The sequence below is a fragment of the Hylobates moloch genome, unplaced genomic scaffold (assembly GCF_009828535.3).
Source record: "Hylobates moloch isolate HMO894 unplaced genomic scaffold, HMol_V3 SCAFFOLD_13, whole genome shotgun sequence".
Taxonomy (NCBI): Eukaryota; Metazoa; Chordata; class Mammalia; order Primates; family Hylobatidae; genus Hylobates; species Hylobates moloch.
The window spans coordinates 50,014,420-50,027,731 of NW_026652288.1; the positions used below are offsets into that span (position 1 = coordinate 50,014,420).

Below are 13,312 nucleotides of genomic sequence, written 5' to 3' on the forward strand. Positions count from 1 at the left end.
ACCACTGGCCTCCCTCCCCTATCTGAAGGGCAAACTGGGAACTGACTTCATATTCTGGTTAACTTACCAGGAGAATTTTCTGGGGTAGAGGATCATTAGCTGGGACCGAAGACACCTTGGTCAGGGCCTACTGAGGCTGGGAAGCTCTGGTTACCACATGGAGACCCCTAGAGAGGACAGCAGCCTCTCTGGACCTTAGTCAAGAGGGATCCCCAAATGTGGCCCCCTGGGATGGGCTTAACCCACTCAAGGGAAGCCTCAGCCACCGCTACTCTCTCCTAAGGAGGCTGGATCTGATGTCCTGGGCCCCCCTTCTGTTTCCAGGTGGAAGGAGAGCCTTCTGGGCACAACCCTCCTGCCAGGGCCCTCTCCAGAAACCTCTCACAGTCTCCCCCAGGACCCCAGATGCAATCAGAGATGGGAGCCCAGGGACAAGCGAGATGGGAAGGGGAGAGGCAGGCAAAGGATGCCAGTCAGGACAGTGCCAACTCCAGAACTGCTGTCCAGGACCTACCTGCAAGGAAGGCGGGCACCAGCCAGCCCTGGCCAGCCCTTGTTGACTTAACAGGTGGCTCTGAGGTGGGAGAAGAGGAGGAGGAGAACACACCACTGGAAGACTGGTTCCCATTGGTCCTTGTCATGCTTAAAAGAGGCCCAGAGAGGCAGTCTCGACACCCTAGATCCCAAGATCTCCAAGGATTTGGTGGCATACCCACTCCAGCACACAGAAGCATGAGGTTCATGACTCTCCTCTTCCTGACAGCTCTGGCAGGAGCCCTGGTCTGCGCCTGTGAGTATGGCTCTTCCCCGACACCCAACCATATAGTCCCCTGAAGACTGGGCCCTGCCTTCATTTCCCCTTCCCCTCCTTGCCAGAGGCAGTTCACCCAAGTCTGTCTCTGTAGCCCACTCCTGCCTCCCACTAGCTTCTCCACACAGGGACTCTATGGTCAGAGGAAGCCAGGAGCCCTGTGGCCCCAGCCTGGCTCTGCATTGCCTCTCCTCTCAGTCTGTGATTGGCCCACTCTGCCCCAACCACTCTGGCATTCTTTTTCCCCTCAATGAACCAAGCCATTTCCCACTGCCAAGACTTTTGCACATCCTCTTGTCTTTTCCCCTGCCCATTATTTCACCCACCCATGTCAACCTCCCTCCTACTCAATTGCCAAGTGTCTGCCCTGCTAGCTCTCTGTGTCCATGTATTTCCTCACAGCAGCCTTGCTGAAGCCCCAGAATCATTTTGGTCCCTATTTTGCATTTTCTTGCCTCCTGTATTTTTCCTTCCTAGCACTATCACAAATGTAATTAAATAATTGTTTATGTAATTATGTTAATTCCTCCAAATCCCCCATTGACTGTTAGCTTCCCCAAACAAACACTATCTGTCTTCCTCACAGCTGTATCTCTAGCCTCTAACACCATGTCTGGTGCATAATGCGTGCTTCATTCATGCTTTTGGAAGAATAAAGAAATGGAGGGAAGTTCCTTCTGAGGTCCTTCTATCAGGTGACAATCAGAACAACTCCTGCCCTGTCACTAGGGCAGGTGCTGTGGTCATGCCCTCGTGGTCATGCCCTTTCAACTTTCATTATGAAACTTGGACATCTAAGATATAGAAGAGAGTCAGAGAATGATTCCATTTCCATAGGGATGTTCTGAGTAGCCTAGGTCTGGGGAGGATAACAGAGAGAGGGATTTAGTTGAGATACCAAAAAGCAGTTCTAGCAGGCCCCTTGTGTAGCAGAGATTTCTCTCCTGTCTGTCCACTGCCACACTCCTGAGATTGGAGGACTGGGAATTCTAGGCAGCCCTGGCTGGATACAGCTCATGCAACTGGACCCTACTTGACATGGTCACTGTTCCCTCCTTTGCAGATGACCCAGAGGCTGCCTCTGCCCCAGGATCGGGAAACTGTGAGTCCTTTGTCTTCCTCCTGACCCAGTCCTGGGTGGGAGGGTTAATGACTTGGGCTATGAGCGGAGGAAGTCAGAGAAGCAGAAGAGGGGTCCAGGGGAAGGAGAGTTGGGAGGCCGACTTTTAGGAGACATGGAGAAGGGAGACTTCCTGAGAGACTCATGCACTGGAGAAGGACAGAGCATGGGGGAAAGGGTAGCCCTGTCTGGATGTAGAAGTGGAGTAAGAAAAACGGGAAAGAAAGGAATATTTTCTTGAGCAAGAGGAGGAACTTCACATTTGATGGGTTCAGAGGTTTTCATCTGCCCCACCTTCATCAACAATTTCAATTCAAAAACTTTTCACATGGTTCCCCACTTCCCATCACAAAACTCTCACCTCCTAGCCTGACACTCAGGGTATCCATGATCTAGATCCAGGGTACTTTTCAAATATAATTTCCCTAGACTCCACTGCTTGCATTCTCCACATCAAATGTTATACATTTGTTTCATCAGACAACATGAGTAACTTTCTACTACCCAACATTCCTCTTCCTGGGCGCCTTTTCAACCCCTACCTGTCCGTGATCTAACAAGCTTCAAGTCCCAGCTCCTCTCTGAAGCCCTCCCTGCCTGGTGGGTATGGTGCTTCTGTCCCAGTGTCTCCTTTCATCCCTCCCTTTTCTGGGCTTCCCATATATAGCAGTTCTGTCTCTTTTCCTAGACTGTAAGCCCCTGAGAGAGGGATCTAATTCTCATTCATTTCTACTTCCCCAGCCATGTACACACTCTGGATAATTAACGGCAGAAAGATAAACTGTATTTCCGCACATCTTCACCGCACTGCGAGCCCCAACCACAGCACACACCTGCACCCTCCCTGCCTTCTCACATACAGCCCAGAGGGAACACCAAGCACCTTGGTCTCTTCTCAGATGCCCCTGGTACGTTTCACACCAATGCAATAGAGAAGTTTTGATTCTCCAGATAAACAAATGGATTGTTTATAGCTGCAGAAGCCCCCTTCAGAGACTGCCAAATTTCTGTCCTCATCCACCAACCTGCCCAGAAGAGAGAAGCTAGTGCCCTTTGCAAAACCTCCCTACACTAGGGTGCTGGTATAAGGGACGAAAACTAGGGGGAGTCTCTTTAAGGTGATCTTTCTGCCAACATGACTTTACTTTTCCCTGAACCATAATCTACTCTAGAAAAGGGCCCTGGAGGAGCAGGAAAAGTCTTGGAGGCAGCAGGAAAAAGCTTGAGGGATGCTAAAAAACCTAACACATCATGAAAGTCAAGCTCTAGAGGAATTGGGAGAGAGGAAGCTATCCTCAAGCCAGACCTTGAGGGGGTAAAAGCACTACCTGCTCCCCGACCAGGGTGGAAAGAGTGGAGGTAGCTATTATTCCTCTCACTCCCTTACCCTTGCAGCTTGCCAGGAAGCATCAGCAGCTCAAAAGGAAAATGCAGGTGAAGACTCAGGGTTGGCCAGACAGGCACCAAAGCCAAGGAAGCAGAGATCCAGCCTTCTGGGTAAGCCTCTTTGCTAATGCCTGGTATAGAATTCTGATGCATGAAACAGCAAGATATCCGGGGGCCAGTCTGCACTCACAGGAACAAGCACAGGGACACAGCTACGCCCATATTCCTAGGGAGGGGTTGGGGTGCACACCTGCTTCTACACACAGGGTTTCTGGGCCATAGGTTTTGCAGCTAATACTGGCCTACCAACCTTCCCATGACAGAGAAGTTGGTTGCCTCAGCAAAACCACTTCACCTTAGGGGTGCCCATGGTGCCTAGGAAGCGGGGGAGCTCTCCTACAAAGGAAGTAGTTTTTCTGCTTCTGTGACCTCTTCTTTTCTGAATCCACCCTAGAAAAAGGCCTAGATGGAGCAAAAAACGCTTTGGGGGGACTCGGAAACCTAGGAAAAGATGTAGTTGAAGATCTAGAAAGCGTGGGTAAAGGTGAGTATGTCCCCACTCCTCCTTCAAGACCAGCCTCAGTCTCCACCCCTTGCATGAGATCTGAAACTGCCACAGCCCCCCCATTGAAGACCCCTCACTTTGTGCTTTCAAATGTCTCCAATTCTTCATCCAGATTTAAATTGCCATTCTTGTCTGATATTGATACTCCCTGGGGCCTAACTTGCTTTTTTTTATTGCTCTTGCCCCCTGCCCCTGCCAAGGTGGGGAAGAGATGTAGGTCTTTGGGGCTCCTGTGAATCTAACCTCCATCCGTCTGACTTCTGTCTGACATCCGTCTGACTTCCGTCTGGCCCTCCAGGCCTCCCTCCCCCTCCCCCTCGCCCTCCCTTTCCTTCCCCAATTCCCTGGCTCTCTTTCCCTTCCTTTTTTCTTCCTACCCCTTTACCCCATTTTTTTCTGTGGCTGTCCTAGGAGCCGTCCATGATGTTAAAGGCCTCCTTGACTCAGTACTATAGCTGTAAGGAGAAGCTGAGAGATGATGCCCAGGAGCAGCAGGCTTTACATCTTCAGCCTAAAACCTAAAAAAAAAAAAAAAATTTAAAAACAGCTATTAAACTGAAAGCATCTGTAATACTTGGAGTAAGTGTGTGTTTTCCTTAAGAAAAGATGGGGTAAGAAACCTGGCCAGGAGTCCAAAAGGTTGGAGGAGCACTCCATGTGGCTTCAGTTGGCACCCTGGCCCTTCCTCCCGAAACACAGTTTCCAGACCTAGCCTTCCCAGAGAGCACAGCTCCAGCAAGTTCTTTGATTCATGCCCAGCCCCTCACCCATATCTGCAGGGTTTAAGCCTCAAGTGCCAAACTGATTGCCTCCTTATCCCTCATTCTGCCTGCCCAATGCCATTTTACTATGCATCAGTGTTGAGTGGGACTTTTCTCATTGCCCTGGATTTGGCTCTAGGACCCACAGCTAGAATCATAGACCCACAAATACCCCACATTCCATGGAGAACTTCTGACATCTGGAGCCTGCTCACCACCCTGGGACTTCCTTAGAGCTAGAAAAGCCAGCCCAACCCCAATCAACCACAGGACTATCATTCTCTAGGCTGTGGAGAAGGAGAAAAGTGGAATCATCAGGGTCACTGGCTCTGTTGGGAAAGCAGTGCTCATAGCAAAGAGATTTTTCTTGAACATCTCCATGGAAGAAGGGAGTGAGATGCTTCTTCCACCCTTCAAGTCAAGTGAAGGGCTGTGGAAATCACTCCCAGATTGAAGATTCCAGTCCAGGAGGAGACAGGCATCTCCCCCACCAACCTCCCATCCCCAGCTGAATGCACCCCCTAGACTGACCTGAAGCTGCCCAGACTGAAGCACAGTAGGACAGCTCTTGAGAAAGCCATGTCCCCAGGCATCAAGATTATATTAATTAGGGAAGGCTAATCTACTATAAACAATAATCCAAGATATAATTGCACAAACATGTACAAGTCAAGGTGGTTTGCTCCAGAATTGGGGGAAACAGGCAATAGTCTGTCTTCTCCACAGAGTCATTTAAGGATTCCAGGATGCCAACAGCCCTGCCATCTTCAATATCTAGCTTCAAGATCATTCTGTCATCTTTATCACCATTCCAACTACAGAAAGGGGGAAGGAGCATAGAACAGATTGCTTGGAGGTTTGTATGAGCTATACTAGCAAGTAATATAAGAACCCACTCCCAGTGGCCACACCTAACTGCAAGGACTGCAAATGCCTAGCAGTAAGATGGTCAAAATGAATGTGTCCCTGTAGCAACTTCTGCCACAGGGCAAAGTGAACAAAAAGGGGGGTACCTGTTTATCATCTGACATTTCTAGAAGCAAGAAGTTTTTCATGGTAGCCCATGGAAGAGATGCAAGAAGACACTCTCATCCCAGGCTCCTGAGGCCACTGAAGAGCAAGGAAGAGAACTTAGGATGCCCATTGCTCTCATGAGTACATTTAGAAGAGGGATTGAAAGCAAAGAAGCTGCACGGGGGGCTTCCAGCCTGCATGGGAGGAGGCAGCACCTGGTGAGAGGGTTGAGAGTGTGGGCCACTGGCCTAAAGGAACTGCCACTCTTTGAGGGGTTCCACAGCAATGGCAGGGCTGGGGTGAAGCTAACCACCATCTATCTGGTGACCAACACCCCCTGCATCAGTGGAGGCCTCCAGAGGAGCAGAAGAATGGAGACCAAGCCAGGAGGAGATCAGGATTTCTCCCTCATTGACTGTGATCAGTGACCTTAGAAGATCTTTGTCTGCCCCATCCCACCTTGCCTGAGATCCAGAACCAGACCCCACCCCTTTTCATGTCTCTCCAGTGAAGCATATGCTGGGGAGAGGAAAGGGAGGTGAGATTTTAAACTGGATGGACTCTCAACAACCACAAGGAACTAGAATAAATGGAATCCTCTAAATTTGTCATCAATAAATGGGAAAGGGAGATTTAACAACACATACAAGATGCCTCTCAATTTAGGATGAGGTTACAGCCTGATAAACCCATCATAAGTTGAAAATATAAGTTAAAGGTACATTTAACATATCTAACCTACTGAACATCATAGCTCAGTCTTGCCTACCTTACACATACTCAGAACACTTACATTCACCTAAAACTGGGCAAAATCATCTAACGCAAAGCCTATTTTCTAATAGTGTTGAATAGCTCATGTAATTTATTGAAAACCGTAATGACAGTGGAAAACAGAATGCTTTTATGGGTACTAGAAGTATGGATTCTACTGAATGTGTATTGTTTTCTCACAGACGTAAAGTCAAAACATTGTAAGTCGGGGACTATCCGTATTTGGGAGCACTGTTTGAAGAAAAACAAACTCCACCAAGTCCTGCCTATTCAAGAAAATATTGTTTCTAAAAATAAACCCACAAGCATCAGGATTTGTCATCATAACGATGATCAACAGGCCGGGCACAGTGGCTCACGCCTGTAATCCCAGCACTCTAGGAGGCCAAGACAGGTTGATTGCCTGAGCTCAGGAGTTCGAGACCAGCCCAGCCAACATGATGAAACCCCATCTCTACTAAAAATCCAAAAAAAATTAGCCGGGCGTGGTGGCGTGTGCCTGTAATTCCAGCTACTCAGGAGGCTGAGACAGGAGAATCACTTGAACCTGGGAGGCAGAGGTTGCAGTGAGCTGAGATCACTCCATTGCACTCCAGCCTGGATGACAGAGCAAGACTCCACCTCAAAAAAAAAAAAAAAAGATCAAGGACAGCCGTTTCTAAAGGGGTCTTCTGTTATGTATATTAAAAATTCAGGCCGGGCGCAGTGGCTTACGCTTGTAATCCCAGCACTTTGGGAGGCCGAGGCGGGCGGATCACGAGGTCGGGAGATCGAGACCACGGTGAAACCCCGTCTCTACTAAAAATACAAAAAATTAGCCGGGCGTGGTGGCGGGCGCCTGTAGTCCCAGCTACTCGGAGAGGCTGAGGCAGGAGAATGGCGTGAACCCGGGAGGCGGAGCTTGCAGTGAGCGGAGATTGCGCCACTGCACTCCAGCCTGGGCGATAGAGCAAGACTCCGTCTCAAAAAAAAAAAAAAAAAAAAAAAAAAAAATTCAAATCTAATTCTCAAAATGTTAAGGAAAAAGCAAAGAGATGGAAACAAAGGCACAGCATGATAAAGCAAGCACAATTAAATGTTGGCATTTGGGAGCTCAAGTCCCCATTGGATCTAGAAAGAGGATGTGAAAATTCTTTGTACTATTTTTACAGATCCTCTGTAAGTCTGAAGTTATTTCAAAACAAAAAGTAGGTAATGCATATGTTAATTAGCTTGATTTAGCTGTTCCACATGCACCCATATTTCGAAACATCACATTGTATGTGATAAATATATACAATTTTCATTTGTCAATTTTTAAATTAATTAGTTTTAAAATAATACAAAGTAAAAATATTAAATGAAATGTTCTGAAATAAGAAAATCAGGAGTTTTACAAGAAAATCCAGATTTCCAATTTTCCTTGAAGAATTAGAATGTCTGGCAGCCAATAGCTCAGGGCAGAGGCAGCTGACCACTTTACAAAGGGCAGGCACACTCCAATTTGCTCCAACTCTATCACTTCCTCTTGATTTCCTGCACCTGAAAGGGAAGGACAATTACTACTTATCATCGCACCTATGCTGCTGTTTGCCTTGTACCTGGACTGCCTGGCTCATTAATGGTACCTGCTTGAGTCCTGCAGGCATTGAAATTTGCAACCCTTAGCCCTGACCTTTGACCCCACGTCCCTTTCTGGGCATTGCCAGATGAGGTAGCTAGACCCCATGGGAGCCATGAGAATCCTTTTTGCTTAGACCACAGGCAGGAAGAGGGCCCACTTATTGGTCTTCTTTGTGGACTGTTTCACAGCTTCCTGGAGCTTACCCCTTCACTTGTGAAACTAGAGATAGAAAAAAAAATCCTTCCCCTTAAGGTCTGGAAAAAGCTTTCTGAAGATGCACATAACATGTCTTTTTTTTCCTCTGGGCCCAGTTGGTGTCCACTAAACCTTCCAAAATCAAAATGCTGAAGGGTACTGTCCTAGTTAATTTTATATGTCAACTTTGCTGGGCAACAATGCCCAGATATGTGGTGAAACATTATTCTGATGTTTTTGTGAGGGTGTTCTTGGATGAGATTAACATTTAAATTGGTAGACCTTGAGTAAGGCAGATTGCCCTTGAGTAAGGCAGATTGAAGGTGGGCCTCATCCAGTCAGTTGAGGCCCGAATAGAACAAAAGATGGACCTCCCCTTAGCAAGAAAAACTTCTGCCAGAAGGTGGCCTTCAGACTTGAACCACAACATCAGCTATTTCCTGGGTCTTCAGCCTGACACCCTTCAGACCTGAACTGCAGCTTTTGGACTTGCCAGCCTCCATAATCACATGGACCAATTTTTTAACATAAATCAACCTCTCTCGGTTTCTCTCTCTCTCTGTCTCAATCTCTCTCTCTCTCTATATATATATATATGTGTGTGTGTGTCTGTCTATAAATATTCATACTCTATATAAATACATATATATACAAATACACACATATTCAATTAGTACTATTTCCCTGGAGAACCCTAATGAATACAGGTACCAATTAGTTAAGCTAGAGAAACTTAATGTTACAGAGCCCTCATATTTATTTTAAAATGGAATTTAATATTCCAGCAAGGAGTTGTGGTTGACAGCACAGACTCTGAATCTAGGAAGCCCACATTGAAATCCAGCTCTGCCACTCACTAGCTGTGTCATCATGGGCCAGCATCTTAAACTGCCTTTGCCTTAGTCTGCTTATCTAGAAAGTAGGAGTATTAATAGTACTTTATCTCATTGGGTTTTAGGAGGATTAAATGAGATTAAAATGGATAAAGCTCTGAGAATAGTGCTTGGCACATACTACATGCTGTATGTATGTTAAAGAAACAGAATTCACATTTTAAAAATTTTTTCACTCCATTGCTTTGTCTTTACACCTCCCTGATGGCCAAGGTGGAAGATCGGAGGCATCAGAGGAGTGTGGCAGAGCTTGTGCAGGCCACAGGGCTTGGCAGAGAAGACAAGCCATGTCGAGCACAGCAGCCAGGGTAGAATGGCCCTTGGAGATCAACGTATGCCTGTGTCTCCAATGCAGGAGCAGTCTACCCTAAATAGTCCATGTCAATTCCTCCCTTTAGAGTCTCTGCTTCCCCACCAGCCCCCAGAACATGGCCTAACACACAGGGAGGGGAATGAGGAAAAGACATTCATCACAGTTCAGACAGGAAGTGGTGTATCAGTGGAGAGGTCCAAGTAGAAAACAAATGGCACACTCAGGAGGGCTTATATATTTATAAAAAATACTTTAAGTTCTAGGGTACATGTGCACAATGTGCAGGTTTGTTACATATGTATACACGTGCCATGTTGGTTTGCTGTACCCATTAACTCATCATTTACGTTAGGTATTTCTCCTAATGCTATCCCTCCCCCATCCCCCCACCCCACAACAGGCCTCAGTGTGTGATGTTCCCCACCCTGTGTCCAAATGTTGTCATTGTTCAATTCCCATCTATGAGTGAGAACATGCGGTGTTTGGTTTTCCGTCCTTGCAATAGTTTGCTCAGAATGATGGTTTCCAGCTTTATCCATGTCCCTACAAAGGACATGAACTCATCCTTGTTTATGGCCGCATAGTATTCCATGGTGTATATGTGCTACATTTTCTTAACCCAGTCTATCATTGATGGACATTTGAGTTGGTTCCAAGTCTTTGCTATTGTGAATAGTGCCGCAATAAACGTACGTGTGCATGCGTCTTTATAGTAGCATGATTTATAATCCTTTGGGTATATACCCAGTAATGGGATTGTTGGGTCAAATGGTATTTCTAGTTCTAGATCCTTGAGGAATTGCCACACTGTCTTCCACAATGGTTGAGCTAGTTTACACTCCCACTAACAGTGTAAAAGCATTCCTATTTCTCCACATCCTCTCCAGCACCTGTTGTTTCCTGACTTTTTAATTATCGCCATTCTAACTGCTGTGAGATGGTATCTCACTGTGGTTTTGATTTGCATTTCTCTGATGACCAGTGATGACGAGCATTTTTTCATGTGCCTGTTGGCTGCATAAATGTCTTCTTTTCAAAAGTGTCTGTTCGTATCCTTTGCCCACTTTTTGATGGGGTTGTTTGATTTTTTTCTTGTAAATTTGTTTGAGTTCATTGTAGACTCTGGATATTAGCCCTTTGTCAGATGGGTAGATTGCAAAAATTTTCTCCCATTCTGTAGGCTGCCTGTTCACTCTGATGGTAGTTTCTTTTGCTGTGCAGAAGCTCTTTAGTTCAATTAGATCCCATGTGTCTATTTTGGCTTTTGTTTCCATTGCTTTTGGTGTTTTAGTCATGAAGTCCTTGCCCATGCCTATGTCCTGAATGGTATTGCCTAGGTTTTCTTCTAGGGTTTTCATGATTTTAGGTCTAACATTTAAGACTTTAATCTATCTTGAATTAATTTTTGTATAAGGTGTAAGGAAGGGATCCAGTTTCAGCTTTCTACATATGGCTAGCCAGTTTTCCCAGCACCATTTATTAAATAGAGAATCCTTTCCCTATTGCTTGTTTTTGTCAGGTTTGTCAAAGATCAGATGATTGTAGATGTGTGGTGTTATTTCTGAGGGCTTTGTTCTATTCCGTTGGTCTATATCTGTTTTGGTAACAGTACCATGCTGTTTTGGTTACTGTAAACTTGTAGTATAGTTTGAAGTCAGGTAGTGTGTTGCCTCCAGCTTTGTTCTTTTTGCTTAGGATTGTCTTGGCAATGCAGGCCCTTTTTTGGTTCAATATGAACTTTAAAGTAATTTTTACCAATTCTGTGAAGAAAGTCATCGGTAGCTTGATGGGGATGGCACTGAATCTGTAAATTACCTTGGGCAGTATGGCCATTTTCACGATATTGATTCTTCCTATCCAGGAGCATGGAATGTTCTTCCATTTGTTTGTGTCCTCTTTTATTTCATTGAGCAGTGGTTTGTGGTTCTCAGGAGGGCTTTTTTTAAAAGACTCTTTAAGGAAAAATGTATTATTTACAGAGATTCAAGTAAGGACTAGTAACAGCAGGAAGTCTGAAGCAGCGTGTTGGGGGGGGTAAATAATGTCACCTGACACCAAGAGATGGCGCTCTGAAACAGGGACCAGACAGAAGCTGCAGTCAGAGAGAAACAGCCATTGCCACACCATGCTGCATTAAGTATCTGTGGCTGAAAAAATTATTCAAACATTTGGTGGCTTCACACATCATTTCTTATCCACAGTTGCTATGGATCAGCAGTCCAGGTACAGATGCGCCCTCAGACTCAGAGTCTCTAATGAGGCTGCAGTCAAGGTATCATCGAGGCTGCGGTCACCTCAAAACTCAGCTGAGGAAAGACCCACTTCCAAGCTCAGTCACATGGTAGCTGGCAGGGTTGAGTTCCTCACAGATAGCTGGACTAAGGGCTTCGGTTCCTCACTGGCTACAGGCCGGAGGCTGTCCTCGGTTTCTTGCCACGTAGGCCTCTCCACAGGACAGCCTCACACACGGCCACTCACTTCATCAGAGCAAGCTGAGAAGATCCAGAGACAGAGTGTGTGTAAACAAGACTAAAGTCACAGTCTCAGAACTGACTACCTCATCACTTTGCCATCTTCTATTTGTTAGGAGTGAATCTCGAGACCCAGCCCAGTTAAGCAGAGGAAATTACAGCAGGGCACCAAGGCCAAGACGTAGGCATCACCAGGAGCTATCTCTGAAGTCATCCTACCACACATGCCAAAGCAAGAGAGGGAGCAGGAGGAACAAATGCCTTGACCTCTCCCTTTTCCCACCCTCCCATCTCCCACCTGTGTCTCCCATTGGCCAAACTCAACTTGAAGCTAGAGGGCATGGGAGCCCAGGTGATACAGCCCATAGAGGTATCCTTCCAGACTAGTGCAGAGATGAGAGAGAATAAACCTGAGGCAAAGGGGAGAGAGGTACGACGAGCAGCCCATGAGACAAGACACAGATCATCGAACTGACAGTCATCATGGAGGTCAGATAACCTAGAAAACAAGACATCACACAGAGCAGCCCCTCACCCACATCCATGAGGTCCGCCTCTTTAATCTATGCACCCAATCCTTTCCCAGGCTGTATAATTTGGGGTAACATTTCTCCGGGCCCTGTTATAGAGTAATGAAAATTTTCTATAAAACAAATGTCCTTACTTTCACTTCATCCCTATTTATGTAAATGCTTGCCTCTTTAATTACTGAGGCCAGGAGGAAGATTTGGGAGAGGAAAGGGCTATGCGGTGACATTTGGAAAGACCCTGCTCTGTGACAGTTCTAGTGTTGATGCCAAAGTTCTCATTTCCTCTTAGAAAAGTCTTGTGCAAATAGCATAATTTGCTCCTGTTGACTTTTTTAATGTGCTCATGGAGACTTCTTGGGATCTAGATCTGTTTGGGATCTGCAGGACTTCTCCTTCTGCAGTGTACACACACGTGCACACACACGTGCACACACGTATGTGCACATACCCAGAGCATTTGTGCTATCAAAATTTTCTCTTGTTCTTCAGCCTTCTCCATTCCAGGTAAGGCCGCCACCACCTTCAAGGCTCCCAGGCCCAGACCCTCAGGCAGGTCGCAATTGCCAAGGCTTTAATGTCCCACCCCATTAATTTTATCTTCCTTTATCTCCTGAAAAGATTAATGCTCTAAACCCTGGCAAACAAAACACCCTCATGTTGAAAACTCTTCAATACCCCGTTCTCACACTCATCTTCAGAGCTACCATGAGGTAGGGAAGCCTCCGGAATCAGCCCACGTGGGGCTGGGTGAGTGCCAACACCAAGCAAGGGGAAAGTCACAAATTGACATCCAGCACCTTATTCTCCACCCTTCAGCCCCTCAACTGACTCTTGCTCCACGGCCCGTTCTATTAATATCTAGCATTTAGCACCAGC

The 13,312-nt window shown here is 46.3% G+C and overlaps 1 protein-coding gene across 1 annotated transcript; it reads left to right on the forward strand.

The window, feature by feature from the left end:
* Positions 1-670: 670 nt before the first annotated feature.
* DCD (dermcidin) lies at positions 671-4,455 on the forward strand. The gene is made up of 5 exons (XM_032172148.2): positions 671-790; positions 1,875-1,913; positions 3,327-3,428; positions 3,772-3,861; positions 4,294-4,455. The coding sequence occupies exons 1-5, from the start codon at positions 733-735 to the stop codon at positions 4,335-4,337; spliced, it is 333 nt and encodes a 110-aa protein (XP_032028039.2). The 5' UTR covers positions 671-732; the 3' UTR covers positions 4,338-4,455.
* The last annotated feature ends 8,857 nt before the right edge of the window (positions 4,456-13,312 follow it).

What these genes read in the sequence shown, in the direction of transcription:
- DCD (XM_032172148.2), top strand. Translation starts at nt 733, where the DNA reads ATGAGGTTCATGACTCTCCTCTTCCTGACAGCTCTGGCAGGAGCCCTG. An exon ending in AGGAGCCCTGGTCTGCGCCT is followed by an intron (nt 791 to 1,874) that starts GTGAGTATGGCT and finishes CCTCCTTTGCAG; the next exon opens with ATGACCCAGAGGCTGCCTCT. An exon ending in TGCCCCAGGATCGGGAAACT is followed by an intron (nt 1,914 to 3,326) that starts GTGAGTCCTTTG and finishes TTACCCTTGCAG; the next exon opens with CTTGCCAGGAAGCATCAGCA.